This window comes from Maylandia zebra, linkage group LG2 (genome assembly GCF_041146795.1).
Source record: "Maylandia zebra isolate NMK-2024a linkage group LG2, Mzebra_GT3a, whole genome shotgun sequence".
Lineage (NCBI taxonomy): Eukaryota > Metazoa > Chordata > Actinopteri > Cichliformes > Cichlidae > Maylandia > Maylandia zebra.
The window spans coordinates 46,095,458-46,108,233 of record NC_135168.1 but is presented as its reverse complement, the minus strand read 5'-3'; the positions used below and the strand labels follow the sequence as shown (position 1 = coordinate 46,108,233).

General features: G+C 39.8%; 1 protein-coding gene and 1 long non-coding RNA gene across 4 annotated transcripts; one reads left to right on the top strand and one right to left on the bottom strand.

Annotated features, from left to right (window-relative positions):
- Positions 1-73: 73 nt before the first annotated feature.
- On the bottom strand, positions 74-12,436 carry lamp2 (lysosomal-associated membrane protein 2). Of its 3 annotated transcripts, none has more exons than XM_014412622.4 (9): positions 12,272-12,436; positions 9,420-9,532; positions 7,495-7,705; positions 7,239-7,400; positions 6,791-7,149; positions 6,579-6,689; positions 6,189-6,243; positions 5,935-6,102; positions 74-1,274 (listed from the first exon to the last, which is right to left on the bottom strand). In XM_014412622.4, the coding sequence occupies exons 1-9, from the start codon at positions 12,309-12,311 to the stop codon at positions 1,132-1,134; spliced, it is 1,362 nt and encodes a 453-aa protein (XP_014268108.3). In that variant the 5' UTR covers positions 12,312-12,436; the 3' UTR covers positions 74-1,131. The 3 variants fall into 3 exon arrangements, with proteins under 3 accessions (XP_014268108.3, XP_014268107.3, XP_004545812.3); XM_014412621.4 differs by lacking the exon at positions 74-1,274 and adding an exon at positions 1,445-2,347; XM_004545755.6 differs by lacking the exon at positions 74-1,274 and adding an exon at positions 2,505-4,850 and having other exon boundaries at positions 12,272-12,432.
- LOC143413126 (uncharacterized) lies at positions 11,603-12,412 on the top strand. Its single transcript, XR_013093709.1, has 2 exons — positions 11,603-12,038; positions 12,135-12,412. It is a non-coding gene; the product is annotated as an uncharacterized LOC143413126 (long non-coding RNA).
- Positions 12,437-12,776: the final 340 nt, after the last annotated feature.

The following is a 12,776-nucleotide window of genomic DNA, read 5'->3' as shown; positions in this document are numbered from 1 at the left end:
TAGCTAAGTCTGCACCTTGACAAGTAAAGCAAAGTAGAAACAGTTAAGAAAAAAAAAAAATAAATGACAATGATACAAAACAAGAACCAAACTTTATTTAATTTGTTCCCCACTTGTGTCAAACAAGCTCATCACATCACATTCTTCATCAGATGGAGACAAGCTTCAAGCAAGCAACTCGAGAGGTGCACAACAGAAAGGCACGAAACTGTCGGGGAGTGACCGGACGCTCAGAATCACATGAACGAAACGTTGCGACTCGAGGAAACGTCGTCTTCACACCTGAACTTCACCTGTCGTTAGTGTACTATGACATGGATGGGGTAGTATGCGGTTTGATCCGGGTGATCGGTGTAAGCCTGAGTCTACTGCGTTTGAGCTTTTTCAAATATCACAGGGTTACGAGGGGACACCACCATGATTAACTCACCAAGTACTCATGTGTAAACAAATGTTCATTTCAGGAAAATATAAATCTCCTACCGTGAGTGAGAAACAACATTAAACCAGAAAAAACAAAAACTAAACAAAAGGTGGTCCCAATGCTGGTTAAGTGTCCTGTTATCGTCCCTTTAATTGAGCTACAAGTGACCAAGTGTGTGCATCAAAAAGAGGTTCATGTTACATGGAGCGTAATACAATTAGAGACTCAGTGGAAAAATATGAATGTCTGGGAAATTAATGACAGTGGCTCTATTAGCTTGCTTGTACATTCATGTCATCAAAAATCAGTGTCATTCATTCTATACAAGAGTAATTTACACATATACTATTATACAGCACAGAAACCGAGAGCAAAAAGCCTCTCTGGGGTGGCGGAGGGAAGGGAGGAGGAAGTGGAAGGCTAATCGCAGCCATAAATTTAACTTTTAAAACATGCAATCTATAATCAAACGATGCAATATCGATCATAAATGTTTTGGTACTCTATTCAGTCACTGGCAATAAAGCAAAACGGAGGGGACAAATTTGAAAGGGTGTTTGCGAAATAAGCTGAAAGGTTATTTTATTTTTTTAAGACGCTGTCTCACGGGAAACTGAAGAGAGCATAAATCTGGGCAGGAGAGTGCTGGGAAGGTGTTTTGTTTTTTTTAAAGAGCTGTAAGGGGCAGAAGACGCAGCGGGGTTGAATTATACGGACTGGTAGCCAGTGCGACTCTTCCTCCGACCAATCAGGTAAGAGATAAGCACAAGGATGATTAGGAAGCTGAGTGCCACGCCAACTGCGATGGGCACCAAAAAGCTCAAATCAGAATCCAGGAAGCACTCTTCAGCTGACAGAAAGAGAGACACAGAAAGGACAGGTTAGTGCTTTAGGAGGAAAAACACTCAGAGGAAGTTTGGGTTAGAAATGCAGCAGGAAGCAGTGAGAAGAGGAAACAGCAATCAGCAACATTACAGTAGTGTTGATTTTGGTGGTTGTGGGGATAAATAAGTCAACACAAGGATTTGAGTCAGTGTAATAGTTATTAAAGTGAGTGATGGAGGTTTGGAAGATGCACAAAAACGCCTTTTTGCCAAATCCAATTGATGCCGCTCTTATACAAAGCTGGTCAGCACAGCTTAGCATAAACACTAGAAACTGGTCATGTCAGCATCTTTAAAGTCTGCTCATTAACAGGTTAATCTGAAAAGACCGTTAATACAACCTGTGGATTTTAATATGTACAAGTTGTTTGTTGCCATGAAAAGAAAAAACAAGATTTCTGAATCTAACCACCGCCAGCCAAGAAATTAGTTCAGATTTATTCATTCTGCTTAATTTGTGCATCTTAAACATTTAATTTAAAAAACATTTTCTGCAAGAAATGGTGGCACTACTGTACTGCCTGGTTTACATGGCACTCATGGTTACATTAGATCAACATCACAGCCTTTATTCTAAGGAGCTGGCAGTTTCTGTATCAGCCGAAGTGCGGCCGAGTTCAGGGTAGGAATCGTGTAGAAAACCAGCTTAAGTGATCTTTTGAGCTGCTGGCACAGACTTCAGTTAAATCTAAAGATGCAGTCTCAGCGTTTCCAGTCTTTACGCGAGGCTAAACTGTAGCTTCAAATTTACAGACAGAACAGCGTCAATTTGGCTCTCAGCAAGAAGAGAATCTGAACACCTATCAACACTACATAAACACAATGATAGTTTTTCCCCCACAATTAGTCAAAGGCAGCAACTATCCTTTGTATAGCTGAAAGCTCTAAATGAGAAATTAGAAAGACTGATAGCCAGTGGCCATGCTTCTCCTTCTTCCGATGAAGTAGGCCAGCAGAACAATAAGAATGAGAACAAGCAGGGCAACTCCGACAGCTATGGGAACAAGGAAGCTCTCCCCATCAGCCAGGCATTCCTCAGCTAAACAGGAGTGAAGAGAGCAGAGAGGTGAATGTCTCACAGGCTTAACATAGGACATAAATATAACATATGGTTACTGAAAGGACAGCCGAAAGATAGAAGTGGTCTGACAAGTAAATCTCCCAGGTATTAAAAGCATAAACATTTACTCAAGTGGTTCAACAGCACAATCTTTTATTTCTGTAGAAAACACTAAAAAGCTCAGTTGACACAATTTGAAATCCAATTTATTATAGCTAACAGCATGAGAGAATGCAGAGGAAATCAGTTGCATCCACATAACACACAACAACTGAGATTGTCTTGCAGCACAGATTCCCTTTATGTGTGTGCACGTCTCCTCCACGAGTGGAGGGAAATTAAGCAGCCAAACATCACGCAGCGAGTAAGCAGTGAGTTACTGAATGCACAGGACAAAGTTATTGAGCAAAGCTTGTTAGATGATTTGACAAGTGTCTAATTCAAACTCTTAATGCTGCAAAACCATCTTCATCATCAAGGCAACTTGTACAAAGCTGAAATACAAACTGCAACAATCACAAGCAAAAGTCAAAGCTCTTAAGTGCCATTAACTATACGCATATACAGTGACCTGGAAAAAGCAGAATTTCACAAGCATCTTGGGAAATAAAAAAAGTAATGATTTGTGGCTGCGACCAAATGAACAATAAACAGTACTCTGCTTGAATTAACATACAGCTACTGTCGTGTCACACAGCCTGCCTGTCATTACAAAGAACACATTCTGTGGCCTGCAATACCCGACTGTGCTACTCTGATCCAACTCCCTGATTCGAAAGGTCCTGAAAACTTACTTTCAGCCTCTTTAAAAATCCATTTAATGTCAAGTTATCACTAATTTCAGCACACCAATTAAAGTTATCCTGGCAGTTGTGTGGTTGTTTGCACATTTATTAGAATAATCGGATTAAACTACAGCCTGAGGTCTTAAAGAGACAGGTAAGCTGAAACCTAACAAACAGTTTGGCATTTGGAAAACTGGACTGACTTTAAGAGTTGTAGCACACAGATTAACCAAACATGATATGAACGTGTCAAGTTGTGAGCTAGAGAGATGCACGAGAATTGTGCAACACGTCAAACCATTCCTGCACCATTTGTCGTCATTCCTACTCAGTTTCGTGACATATCTAAAGATGCAGAGCTCTGAACCCAAAGTTTTCAGGGGCTTTAACACCCACTGATCCAGCAGCAGCCACCTGTAGAGCTCAGGCCAAAGCCCAGAATTTTACACAGGTGAGATCATGTGACAGCAGAGTCAACGTAAGAAAAATATAACGAGTGTTTAAGTGCATTTACATGCAAATATCCCCATTTCAGAATCATCTGTGCTGAAAGTGAATATCTACATAATAGTATGATCCCTTTTCTAAACATAATGCCAAAATGTCTTCTGAGTGAGGAAGAGAGAAAACTGCCCCACACAACTTCCGGTTTGAACAGAGCATGTGCAAATTTAATGACTAATGATGGCTTCATTACAGGTTTGTCACTCTGGGGGTCGTCACAATAATCTGTTGGTGAGCCATTGTTAAAGTAATTAGCGCCATGTGTGCTTTTATATGTTCAATGCCATAACCAGGACAAATATCTTATGTTTCTCCTGCTCTACAGGGGCAAACATGGACTAAGGCATATTCATCTACAGCCTTTTAAAAGGAGCAGACATTCATCTGTGTTAATGAACTTCCAGGGAGGGAGGAGGGGAGGGGACAAAAAAAAAAAAAAAAAAAAAAAAAAAAAAAAAAAAAAAAAAAAAAAGCTGCTGTGACATTGAGGTTTTCAATTGATTTCCACAAATTCTCAATGGGGGTTAAACAAGAAAACAAATGTTTTAAAGACAAAAACAAAAAGGGGAATGTCTGCTGAGCGAGTGCAGGATCCTAAAGAAACCAATTACATGGTCACATCTTGTGCTAGAAATGTGGAAGACGTTCAGGGGGCTTCGTTTATGAAAAGGTAGACTTTGCATGACCAGATATCCAATTTGAACAAATGCTTGATAGATCTTGCACTTGCCCATTAACCAATAAAAAACAAAAAAAACCAAAAACAGAAAAGACATTCAGGTGAAAACAAAAACATGAGGAAAACAAAAAGACACCACAAACACTTGGGGGGGTAAACAAGTCTGGTCCTTGAGAGAAAATCCTGCATCGTTATGAAAACCAAAACTTTACACCTCAATGATCAGACAGTAAATTTTGAGTCCCCTCCACACTGATGCCATTTCACAAAACTGTAGATTTAGTTTTAGACCAACTCCTGAATGTGAGACCATGAAGGCCAAGGACCAGGCTTGGGAACCCCCATAACATCACAAGATCGACTGCAATATGAATTTAAAGAGTCTGATATCCAACGTAAGTCTTTCTTCGACCAATCACGTAAGCAATCACTACAATGAGAATTAAGCCAGCCAGAGCAGCGCCAACAATGATTGGGACTAAGATGTTTGGGTCGTCCACTGAACATTCATGGGCTGCAGATAAAGAGAGAGTCAGTCAGCAGGTAGAACAGTGCGTTTGTGATTTAACAAACATTGTGAGACAGACATGTGACGCAGCAGGACAACAGGTCAGATTATCTGTAGTTTGTTTTTCGAGCACACGACACCAAAATCTCATCTCTTTCAACTCAAGACTTAATGACAGATGTTATTGCAGATGTTTATGAAGTAATTAGGTGGATGAACCAGACCTCATTTTCATGATGTTTAGTGCTTTAATTTAAGACTACAAAGGCAATAAAAAGCACAGCTTCCTTCAGTGATGTCAGTAAACTGCTTGCATGTATAAAACTCTGGGGCAACCTGATATTTAAAGTGCTAGCATGCCTGTAGTTCTCAAAAAGAACCGATATTGATAGTATTTACTATTCGATATTGATTTGCAACAGCACAGAGCTTTACCTCCTCCATCTGGAATTTCAATGCAGTCACACAGATGTTAACCTAGCCAGTGCACACATTAACCATCAACTATAAAACATAAGTCATTCTGTTACAATGAAGAGAGCAGCAATGGCTAATCAGCAGCAAACATGTGCAACAATGAGTGATAAATTAACAGGATAACACAACTGTGTCTAAAGGTGCTGTGTTTCTCCTAGATTGGATATGATAAGTCTTCCAGCAATTACATTACCTCAAACATTTTATCAGCAACAAAAGTGCAATGCACCAAAAGAAAAGAACTACACGGGAGATTTGTCAGCACTATGAAGAGAACCTTACAGAGGCTGCCCCTTTTTTTTTTTTTTAAATTATGCAAGACAACTTTTGTTTTAAAGTCACTAATCTTATGAAATTGAGGTCTGGGTCCAAACTCTAACAGGTAAAACTAGCATGTCACAGATCCACAACTATGCACAGTTGTGTGAGCCTGGTTTGGGAGAGGATGATTACTGAACAGTTTAACACCAAATAGAATTTCTTTTTTAATGTCTTCCCTAAATAATAACCTGTTAACCAGCACTGATAAATCCATTAAAAAAAAATTCTTGCCTTATTCTGATCATGATCAGAGCCACTGTCTGTACACTAGGAGATTTCAAAAATAACCTACCTGTACTGAAAACACCTTTGTTCACTCCGAAGGGCTGCACATGCAGGCTGAAGGTGTGGATGGAGAGTGCGTCGGTGATGTTGAAAGTCTGCTCCTTGTTACACATGTAGGAGCTGCCGATGGATGCCTCCCACAGATTGAGGCTGGAGTTCTCCACAGAAAAATTACCTTCAAGGAAGAAAGACAGCACATAGTTTGCCTTCTTCTCAGTGCATTGCCTGGTGTATGTGATTATACGAGAATAGTTTAGTTACCAGAGCTCGTGCTGACACTGATGTTCAGATCATGCAGGCGGAATTTCTTTGTGTCCTGTAAAAGTTTAGAAACAAAACGGGAAACTGAAGACTTCGTTTAAGTCAACGGCATTACCCGTCACTGACACGGAGATTTAAAATAAAAGCATTTTAAAAGCATTTTTCCTCTTTAATTAATGAGCTGTATAACTTTAGGTTCTCATACCTCCTGTCTGAAGTAAATACTCATAATACAAGGTTACATAACCACCTTTTACTTTTTTGTTTTCCTGGAAGTGGAGTTGTCATGTTAAGGACAGTAAAATGGCTAAGTATGTGCAGTGTGACCCTTGGTAAGTTTGGCAACATTATTTACCACATGGATAAATGATTTTACCTCTGAGGACTTACATTGGTAAAGGTAAACCTGATAGTCATTTTTTTAGATGCCAAAGTAAGCTCACTGCTGTTGACACCACATGATCCAGAGACATTGGCCATATTGGGATCCAAATTCATTTCCTGTAAATTTTAAGCCAGACAGAACAGAAGCAAAATCAACAAATGATAAATTATCTGTCAAGGGGGGGGGGGGGTTACAAATGTGAGTATATGAAACCTACCTCGCCCTTAATACCAATGCGCAGGCCAAAGTTGGCCAGCAGACAGACTGTGCCATTTTCAGTCCTGATGCTGTAGTTCCCAGTAGTGGGTACAGGGAGAGTGGGTACTGGGGTGGTAGTAGGGACAGGCATAGTTGTTGTGTTGGGGGCAAGTGTGGTTGTATTAGGGGCAAGTGTGGTTGTATTAGGGGCAAGTGTGGTTGTATTAGGGGCAAGTGTGGTTGTATTAGGGGCAAGTGTGGTTGTATTAGGGGCGGTGGTAGGGATAGTTGTAGTTGTGGCATTAGGGGCAGCAGTTGTAGTGGTATTGGGGGCAGCAGTTGTACTTGAGATGGGTTGATCTGCAGGACAGGAGCTTACTGTGCGAGGAGAAAACAGAAGAACACGTTAACAGAAATGTACAAAACGCTACAGCCAGGATGAGCTGCGTCACAGCTCGCGTACTTACTTTCAGAACTCTTGTTGCCATCACTGATAAAAGCCTGCATTTGCACATCCCACAGCGTAATGTTGACGTCACCACTTTCGATCAGGTCCTCACTTTTGCATGAGTAGCAGGTATCCATGCCTATGTTTTTAATGTCAGGAAACCCTGTTGCCACAGTAGGTTCTAACAAATCCAGAAAAGTCCAAAAAGTCAGCAAGAAGATCTATCGCCAAGTTTTTTTAAAAAAAATAAATACACATCGAGATGTAGACGTTACCTTTTGATTTAGAGTTGGGGAAGTGGACAGGGTCGCCGAGATTGTAGGTAAAGGTGACTACGTCCGCCTCGTAAACTTCTTCAATCTTGGAGAAGCTCATACTGAAAGCGTGACCCTCTCCAAAATTAAGTATCAGCATTGAGTGCTTGGCATCACATGTACTTTTAGTTGAATTGGCGTCATCAGTTAAAGCAAACACAGCTGTCTGAGTCTGAAAGACAGTGTAAATGATCATAGGAACTTAATCTGACACACTTGACAAGTTTAACATTTAACTTGTAAGATGGGCAAAACAGAATACATTTCAAATTAATAACAAAATGGATCCACAGCTAATCAAGCAAGGGGTACGCTCAGACAGTATAAAAGATGGATGCAGGTAATCAGAATGGCTATTGTGAATCCTCAAGTTGAGTGCTGTCACAGTCACAAGCTAGGCTGAATAGTCATTCTCCAGGGTTCGGTCATTGACTAGCCTTTTGTGACCAATTACCAAAATAAACTTCAATCACATGACATTAGTGTTAGAAACCATGAAGTTATCATGAAAGCATTTCTTGATGTCACTGAGCAAAGGACATGTCTTCAACCAGGAGGCACCCCCTGCTGGTCATTAAAGAGAAAGCTGTGTCAAGGCATTTCTGCTAGGGCTTCACTTTTTAGATTCAGAAGCTGCATCCATCTTCTATACAATCTATGAGCAAAACAAGAAAGCTTCTAATTTTCAGTCCGTGATTACCGACCACCTCCAATCAGCTTTAGATTTTAAATTATGCCAACATGTCCATATTTTTTCCCCTTTTTAAAAACACAAATACAAGTAAAACATACAGTCAATGCCAATGATCAGCACAAAAGCAGATTCTGAAAACCACAAGTCAAAATTAAGGAACCAGTTCTGTCGTGTGTTCATAGAGCTTAGACATGAAGCTTATTTAACACTTGCAGCTACTAGCCAACAGTAGCCTAGTCTATTAACACTTGACAGGAGTTTGTGATAGCAGTTTAACATTGGTTAAATCAAGACTAGCAACATGCCTAGCACCCATCCTTCATCTTGCAGGCTTCAAGAGCAGTGGAAATTCATTTAAATTTCACCTGCCCTGACAAGCCCGAACAGCACAGAGTTTGTAAATGCTTCTTGATTTGCAAACAGGGTCTCTCCCCTCCTCATGTTGATTACAGTCTTTAGAGGCATTTTAATGGACTGATGTTGACAAATGTAGGAAAAAGTACAAGTTTATTTAAAAAAAAAAAATAAAAAAAAAAAATAAAAAAAAAAACCACACACATTTGTGGGGATCCGTTTTATTATAGCTTGTCTTTTTAATTAAAAAAAAAGTGTGCGTACCATGTTTACTTATCTTTGTGGGGACCGGAAATTGGAATGTTACTATACTTATGGGGACAAAATGACTGTCCCAACAAGGTTGAAGGCATTTGAAACTCAATAGGGTTTTAGTGTCAGGGTTACAATTGTCCTAAACCTAACTTTAACCTAAGGGTTAAGATTAGGCATCCTTTTTATGGTTAGGGTAAGCAGCTAGGGAAAGCATCATGTCAATTAGATGTCCCCACTAAGATATGAAAACTGTTTAAAAAGTAGCATTTTGATAAACAGATCAGATTGTAGGGTTTAAAAGAAACAAAAATTAACTTTAAGAGATTACTTAAACAACACCTCACAAGACAACACTGCAAGAGCAGGATATCCACCAGGAAAACACCAACTAAATACTGAATAGCAAAAAATGTGTTTTTTCAGGGAACCCCTCATTTCCTCTTCACATGACTGGAACAAAAACACTGTCACAGCTAAAGTGTCTGATAAGAGCCAAGCTGCTATCACACGTCAGCACAGTATTTATATGGACTGCTGTAGACTTAAGAATCATGATTCACATCGCTAAGACAAAAACACCTACCTGGTTGTCAAGATCTTCATAGGTGACCGAGAATGTGAGCTCCAGATTGGCATAGAGGCATAACTTTCCATCTTTTGTGACATTGAACTCAATGCCATGTGATAGCTGGAACACTGGAAAGAAAAGGAGCATACTTAGTATTTTTTTCTTCTGTACATACAATTCTTACTCATAAGAATCATTAATTGTGACATTTTATGCTTTAAAAGGTCGATGAGGGGATGGAGTCAGTCCCTGCAGACCAACAAGTGGGCAAAGTTATGAAGATGACATCACTCACAGGGTCTCAGAAAAAAAAAAAAAAAAAAAAAAAAAAAAAAAAAAAAAAACCCCACACACAAACAAACAGAAAAAAAAAGTCCAATACCAAGTGTGTTGTCACTTTCATGTGACTGGTCATGTGTTCAGGAAGCAGAAAGCTGTAGCTCATGGAAAATGACCAAAAAAAAAATATATAAAGCAAAGCACATTGCAATAAAAGTAAAGCAAATGTGTAAGAGCGCCATGGAGCACACACTATAACAATTTCATAATTTAATGATTAATGTTGATCATGTATGTCTGCTGTGGTGGAACTACAACACTGATAAGATGGACTACAAAATCACCATGTTGTTTTATGCAGGTCATGTAAACAACTTTCTTATCAAGGCTGGGATCTCAGATAAGACGTTTTCTGAGTAAGTCGTTCATCCTGTCCAACCTCATTTTGTCATCCTGCTGGAGAGAACACCTATAGTAGGTCCTGCCATCATTACAGCCTTCTCTGAATGAGGTTAAACTCATGATGACAGATGTACAGCAACAGATGTTACTAACGCAAGCCTAATCATGGCAAACCGTAAATAATAATAATAATTATTATAATAATAATCACCCTTAGAAGCAGCCAATTTTTAGTCACAGTAGCTTAGGCCACCAAGCTTGAGGTTTAACACATCCTATTATTGAGGGCTGAAAACCTATCAGCAGCTTATCACATGACATGATCCCCCCCTTAAAAAACAAAAAACAAAACAACATTTGAATTGAGACTTGCTTAAACTTGTTCTGCGTCACCCATCAGTTAAACTGAGTTTTCCTTTCTAAAAGATGTTCCAGTTTAGTATTTGTTAAAGCAAACAATTTTTCTTTAATATTTAAATGCCAACAGCTATTATTGCAGGGTAGCCAGGAACCTTCGGAAGCACATAAAAATTTAACTCCAACCTAGATTTTTACCCCCCCCCCCCAAATCATGTGACTCTAGTGCAAAGGAGTGTCAGCATTATTGTGTCCAAAGGTCTCAGTTTCCAGTCCTGGCCTTTTCAAAAACACACAATATAGTGGCCTTGAGTAATATTTCTCCAAGTTTTATAAAAGTATTTCAAAGTTTCTCTTTGGACATATCATTCATGTTTAATCCAGTTCTTAAACCTGACCATTTTCAGAGAAATGCTTGTCCTTTGTGAAACCAACTGACACTGACCTATGAATCATCCAAGCATGACAAACAAGTCACCCGACTCAAGAGATGAACCAGTGTGCTGTCTACACTGACAACTTAAGAGTTGCTTTGTGAACACATTACTGGTTTACAGTCATTTGAAATCATTTTATGGTGAATTAATGAAAAACCAAACTCCTCCCACACAACTACAAATACAGACTTAAATGTTCAAGATACTCCGGACCACAAAAATGTGCGTGCAATTAAACAAAGGCCGAAGTCCAGTTATACGCCAGCTGTGGTTTTAACCGCATGCTCTCATCATCTCAGGTCTGCAGTTAATGTGATAAACCTATAGAGTCCACAAGAGTTCATGAAATCTCTTACAGGCAGATATACAATCTCAGCTATACCTTAACAAATTTCAGGGCACTGAAATACCCCCTTTATTATCAGAGTAAAAAGGTACACAGCATAGTTGCAACAGGGCCCGATAAGGTGGCATATTTTCGTATCAGCCTGCAATAGATGAGAACTTTCCAGAAAAACTATTAGACAAACAGCGATCTATCCAGCTAAGCCCAGTAATTAGAAGTTATCGTCACTTAATCAAATAAGCGTCTGTAAAATCAAAGACTCTTCAATAATCCAGATCTGTAGTTCTACTCTGCATTTGCTTAGCTTTTTATGCTACACTTTAGCGCTACGGTAAATCGTTTCAGCTTCACGGTCACGTGCCAATTTCCAGCAAACTGTCAAAAAGCTAATGCTAACTATCGGACCCACGGCTCGTTTAATGTCGCACTTTCTATTCATTTCTGCTCTTGTAACCTTGATCTGTTTTAGGCCAGTATTATTTAGCAGAGGATAGGACTCCGACGGGTTTAGGCTTCATGATTAACTGGAACTTTCGCTTCTAAACCTGGTGTTATCTAATCACCAAGCCATCAGACACTAGCAATTGTTGTCCAAAACATTAGCTGCAAAATTAACGCGGAAATAGCTACTTTTTATTTTTGAGTTTTTTGTTGCCGTTTTTTGTTTTTTTCCCCCTGGTAATAAAGCAGCTATATATGTGTAAATCTGAAAGCTACATGCGACCGCTTGGCTGCGTTTCAGTTTAGTGTTGACGTATGTAACAATTAGCCATGAAGCTACGACGGCTAACCATCACGACTGAACCGCTTAAGGCCTGTACTTTATACTCACTCTAAGCAAACACGTTTGTGTCAGTGCAGTTGAACACATCTTCAACTACGTTTATACTCTGCAATTTTCCTTTCCAGAACAGCAGTAAGATTTAGCCCTGAAGCGACAGGCCCGGCGCGTCCCAGAAGTTTAATCACGCCACTTCTCAGAAACAGTGAGCGATTTTTCCCCCCAGCCCCCTTCTTTAAAGTTAAGCTATTTTGAAGACACTTACCGATTCCAAACACAAAAAAGAAAAGGCAGCGAGACATCATGGCTGGGCAGTTTGCAGGGTCAGCCGCTGGAGAGAAAACAACCGACGGAGACGCTCAGTCAGTGGTGTTTGGCTGCAGCTACCACCGACGATACCAGGAAATGACAGTCATATGACAGACGCTGACGTGCCAGCCCTATAAGAGGTGTGGAGCCAGGCCCACACCTAAATCTCGTTGATGGACTAATTATTGGCCCGTGTGCGTTTTAAAGCTCACACGAACCTAAGTGTTTAATAGCGCCTCATAAAATCTTCACCAATGATTTCATACTATTATAATTAGGGTGACTAGATACCTCCCTTTATGCCGGACTCGGCTTCTCAGTTAACGAAAGTGAACTTTCACGAGAAATACGCTGCTGTGCAAACGTTTTGAGCTAACCTGCATTTCTTTACATTTTGGAAGTTTTCAGAAGTGGTCTTGAGTAATAGTTTTCCAGGCTTTCTGAAGATCTTTCAGAGTTTT

Bases quoted from the DNA above. Each gene is read 5' to 3' on its own strand.
- lamp2 (XM_014412622.4), bottom strand. From the start codon at position 12,311: ATGATGTCTCGCTGCCTTTTCTTTTTTGTGTTTGGAATCG. The intron at 6,690-6,790 runs GTAGGTTTCATA...TAAAATTTACAG, and splicing joins GCATTGGTATTAAGGGCGAG to GAAATGAATTTGGATCCCAA. The intron at 6,244-6,578 runs GTAAGTCCTCAG...AAACTTTTACAG, and splicing joins TCAGGTTTACCTTTACCAAT to GACACAAAGAAATTCCGCCT.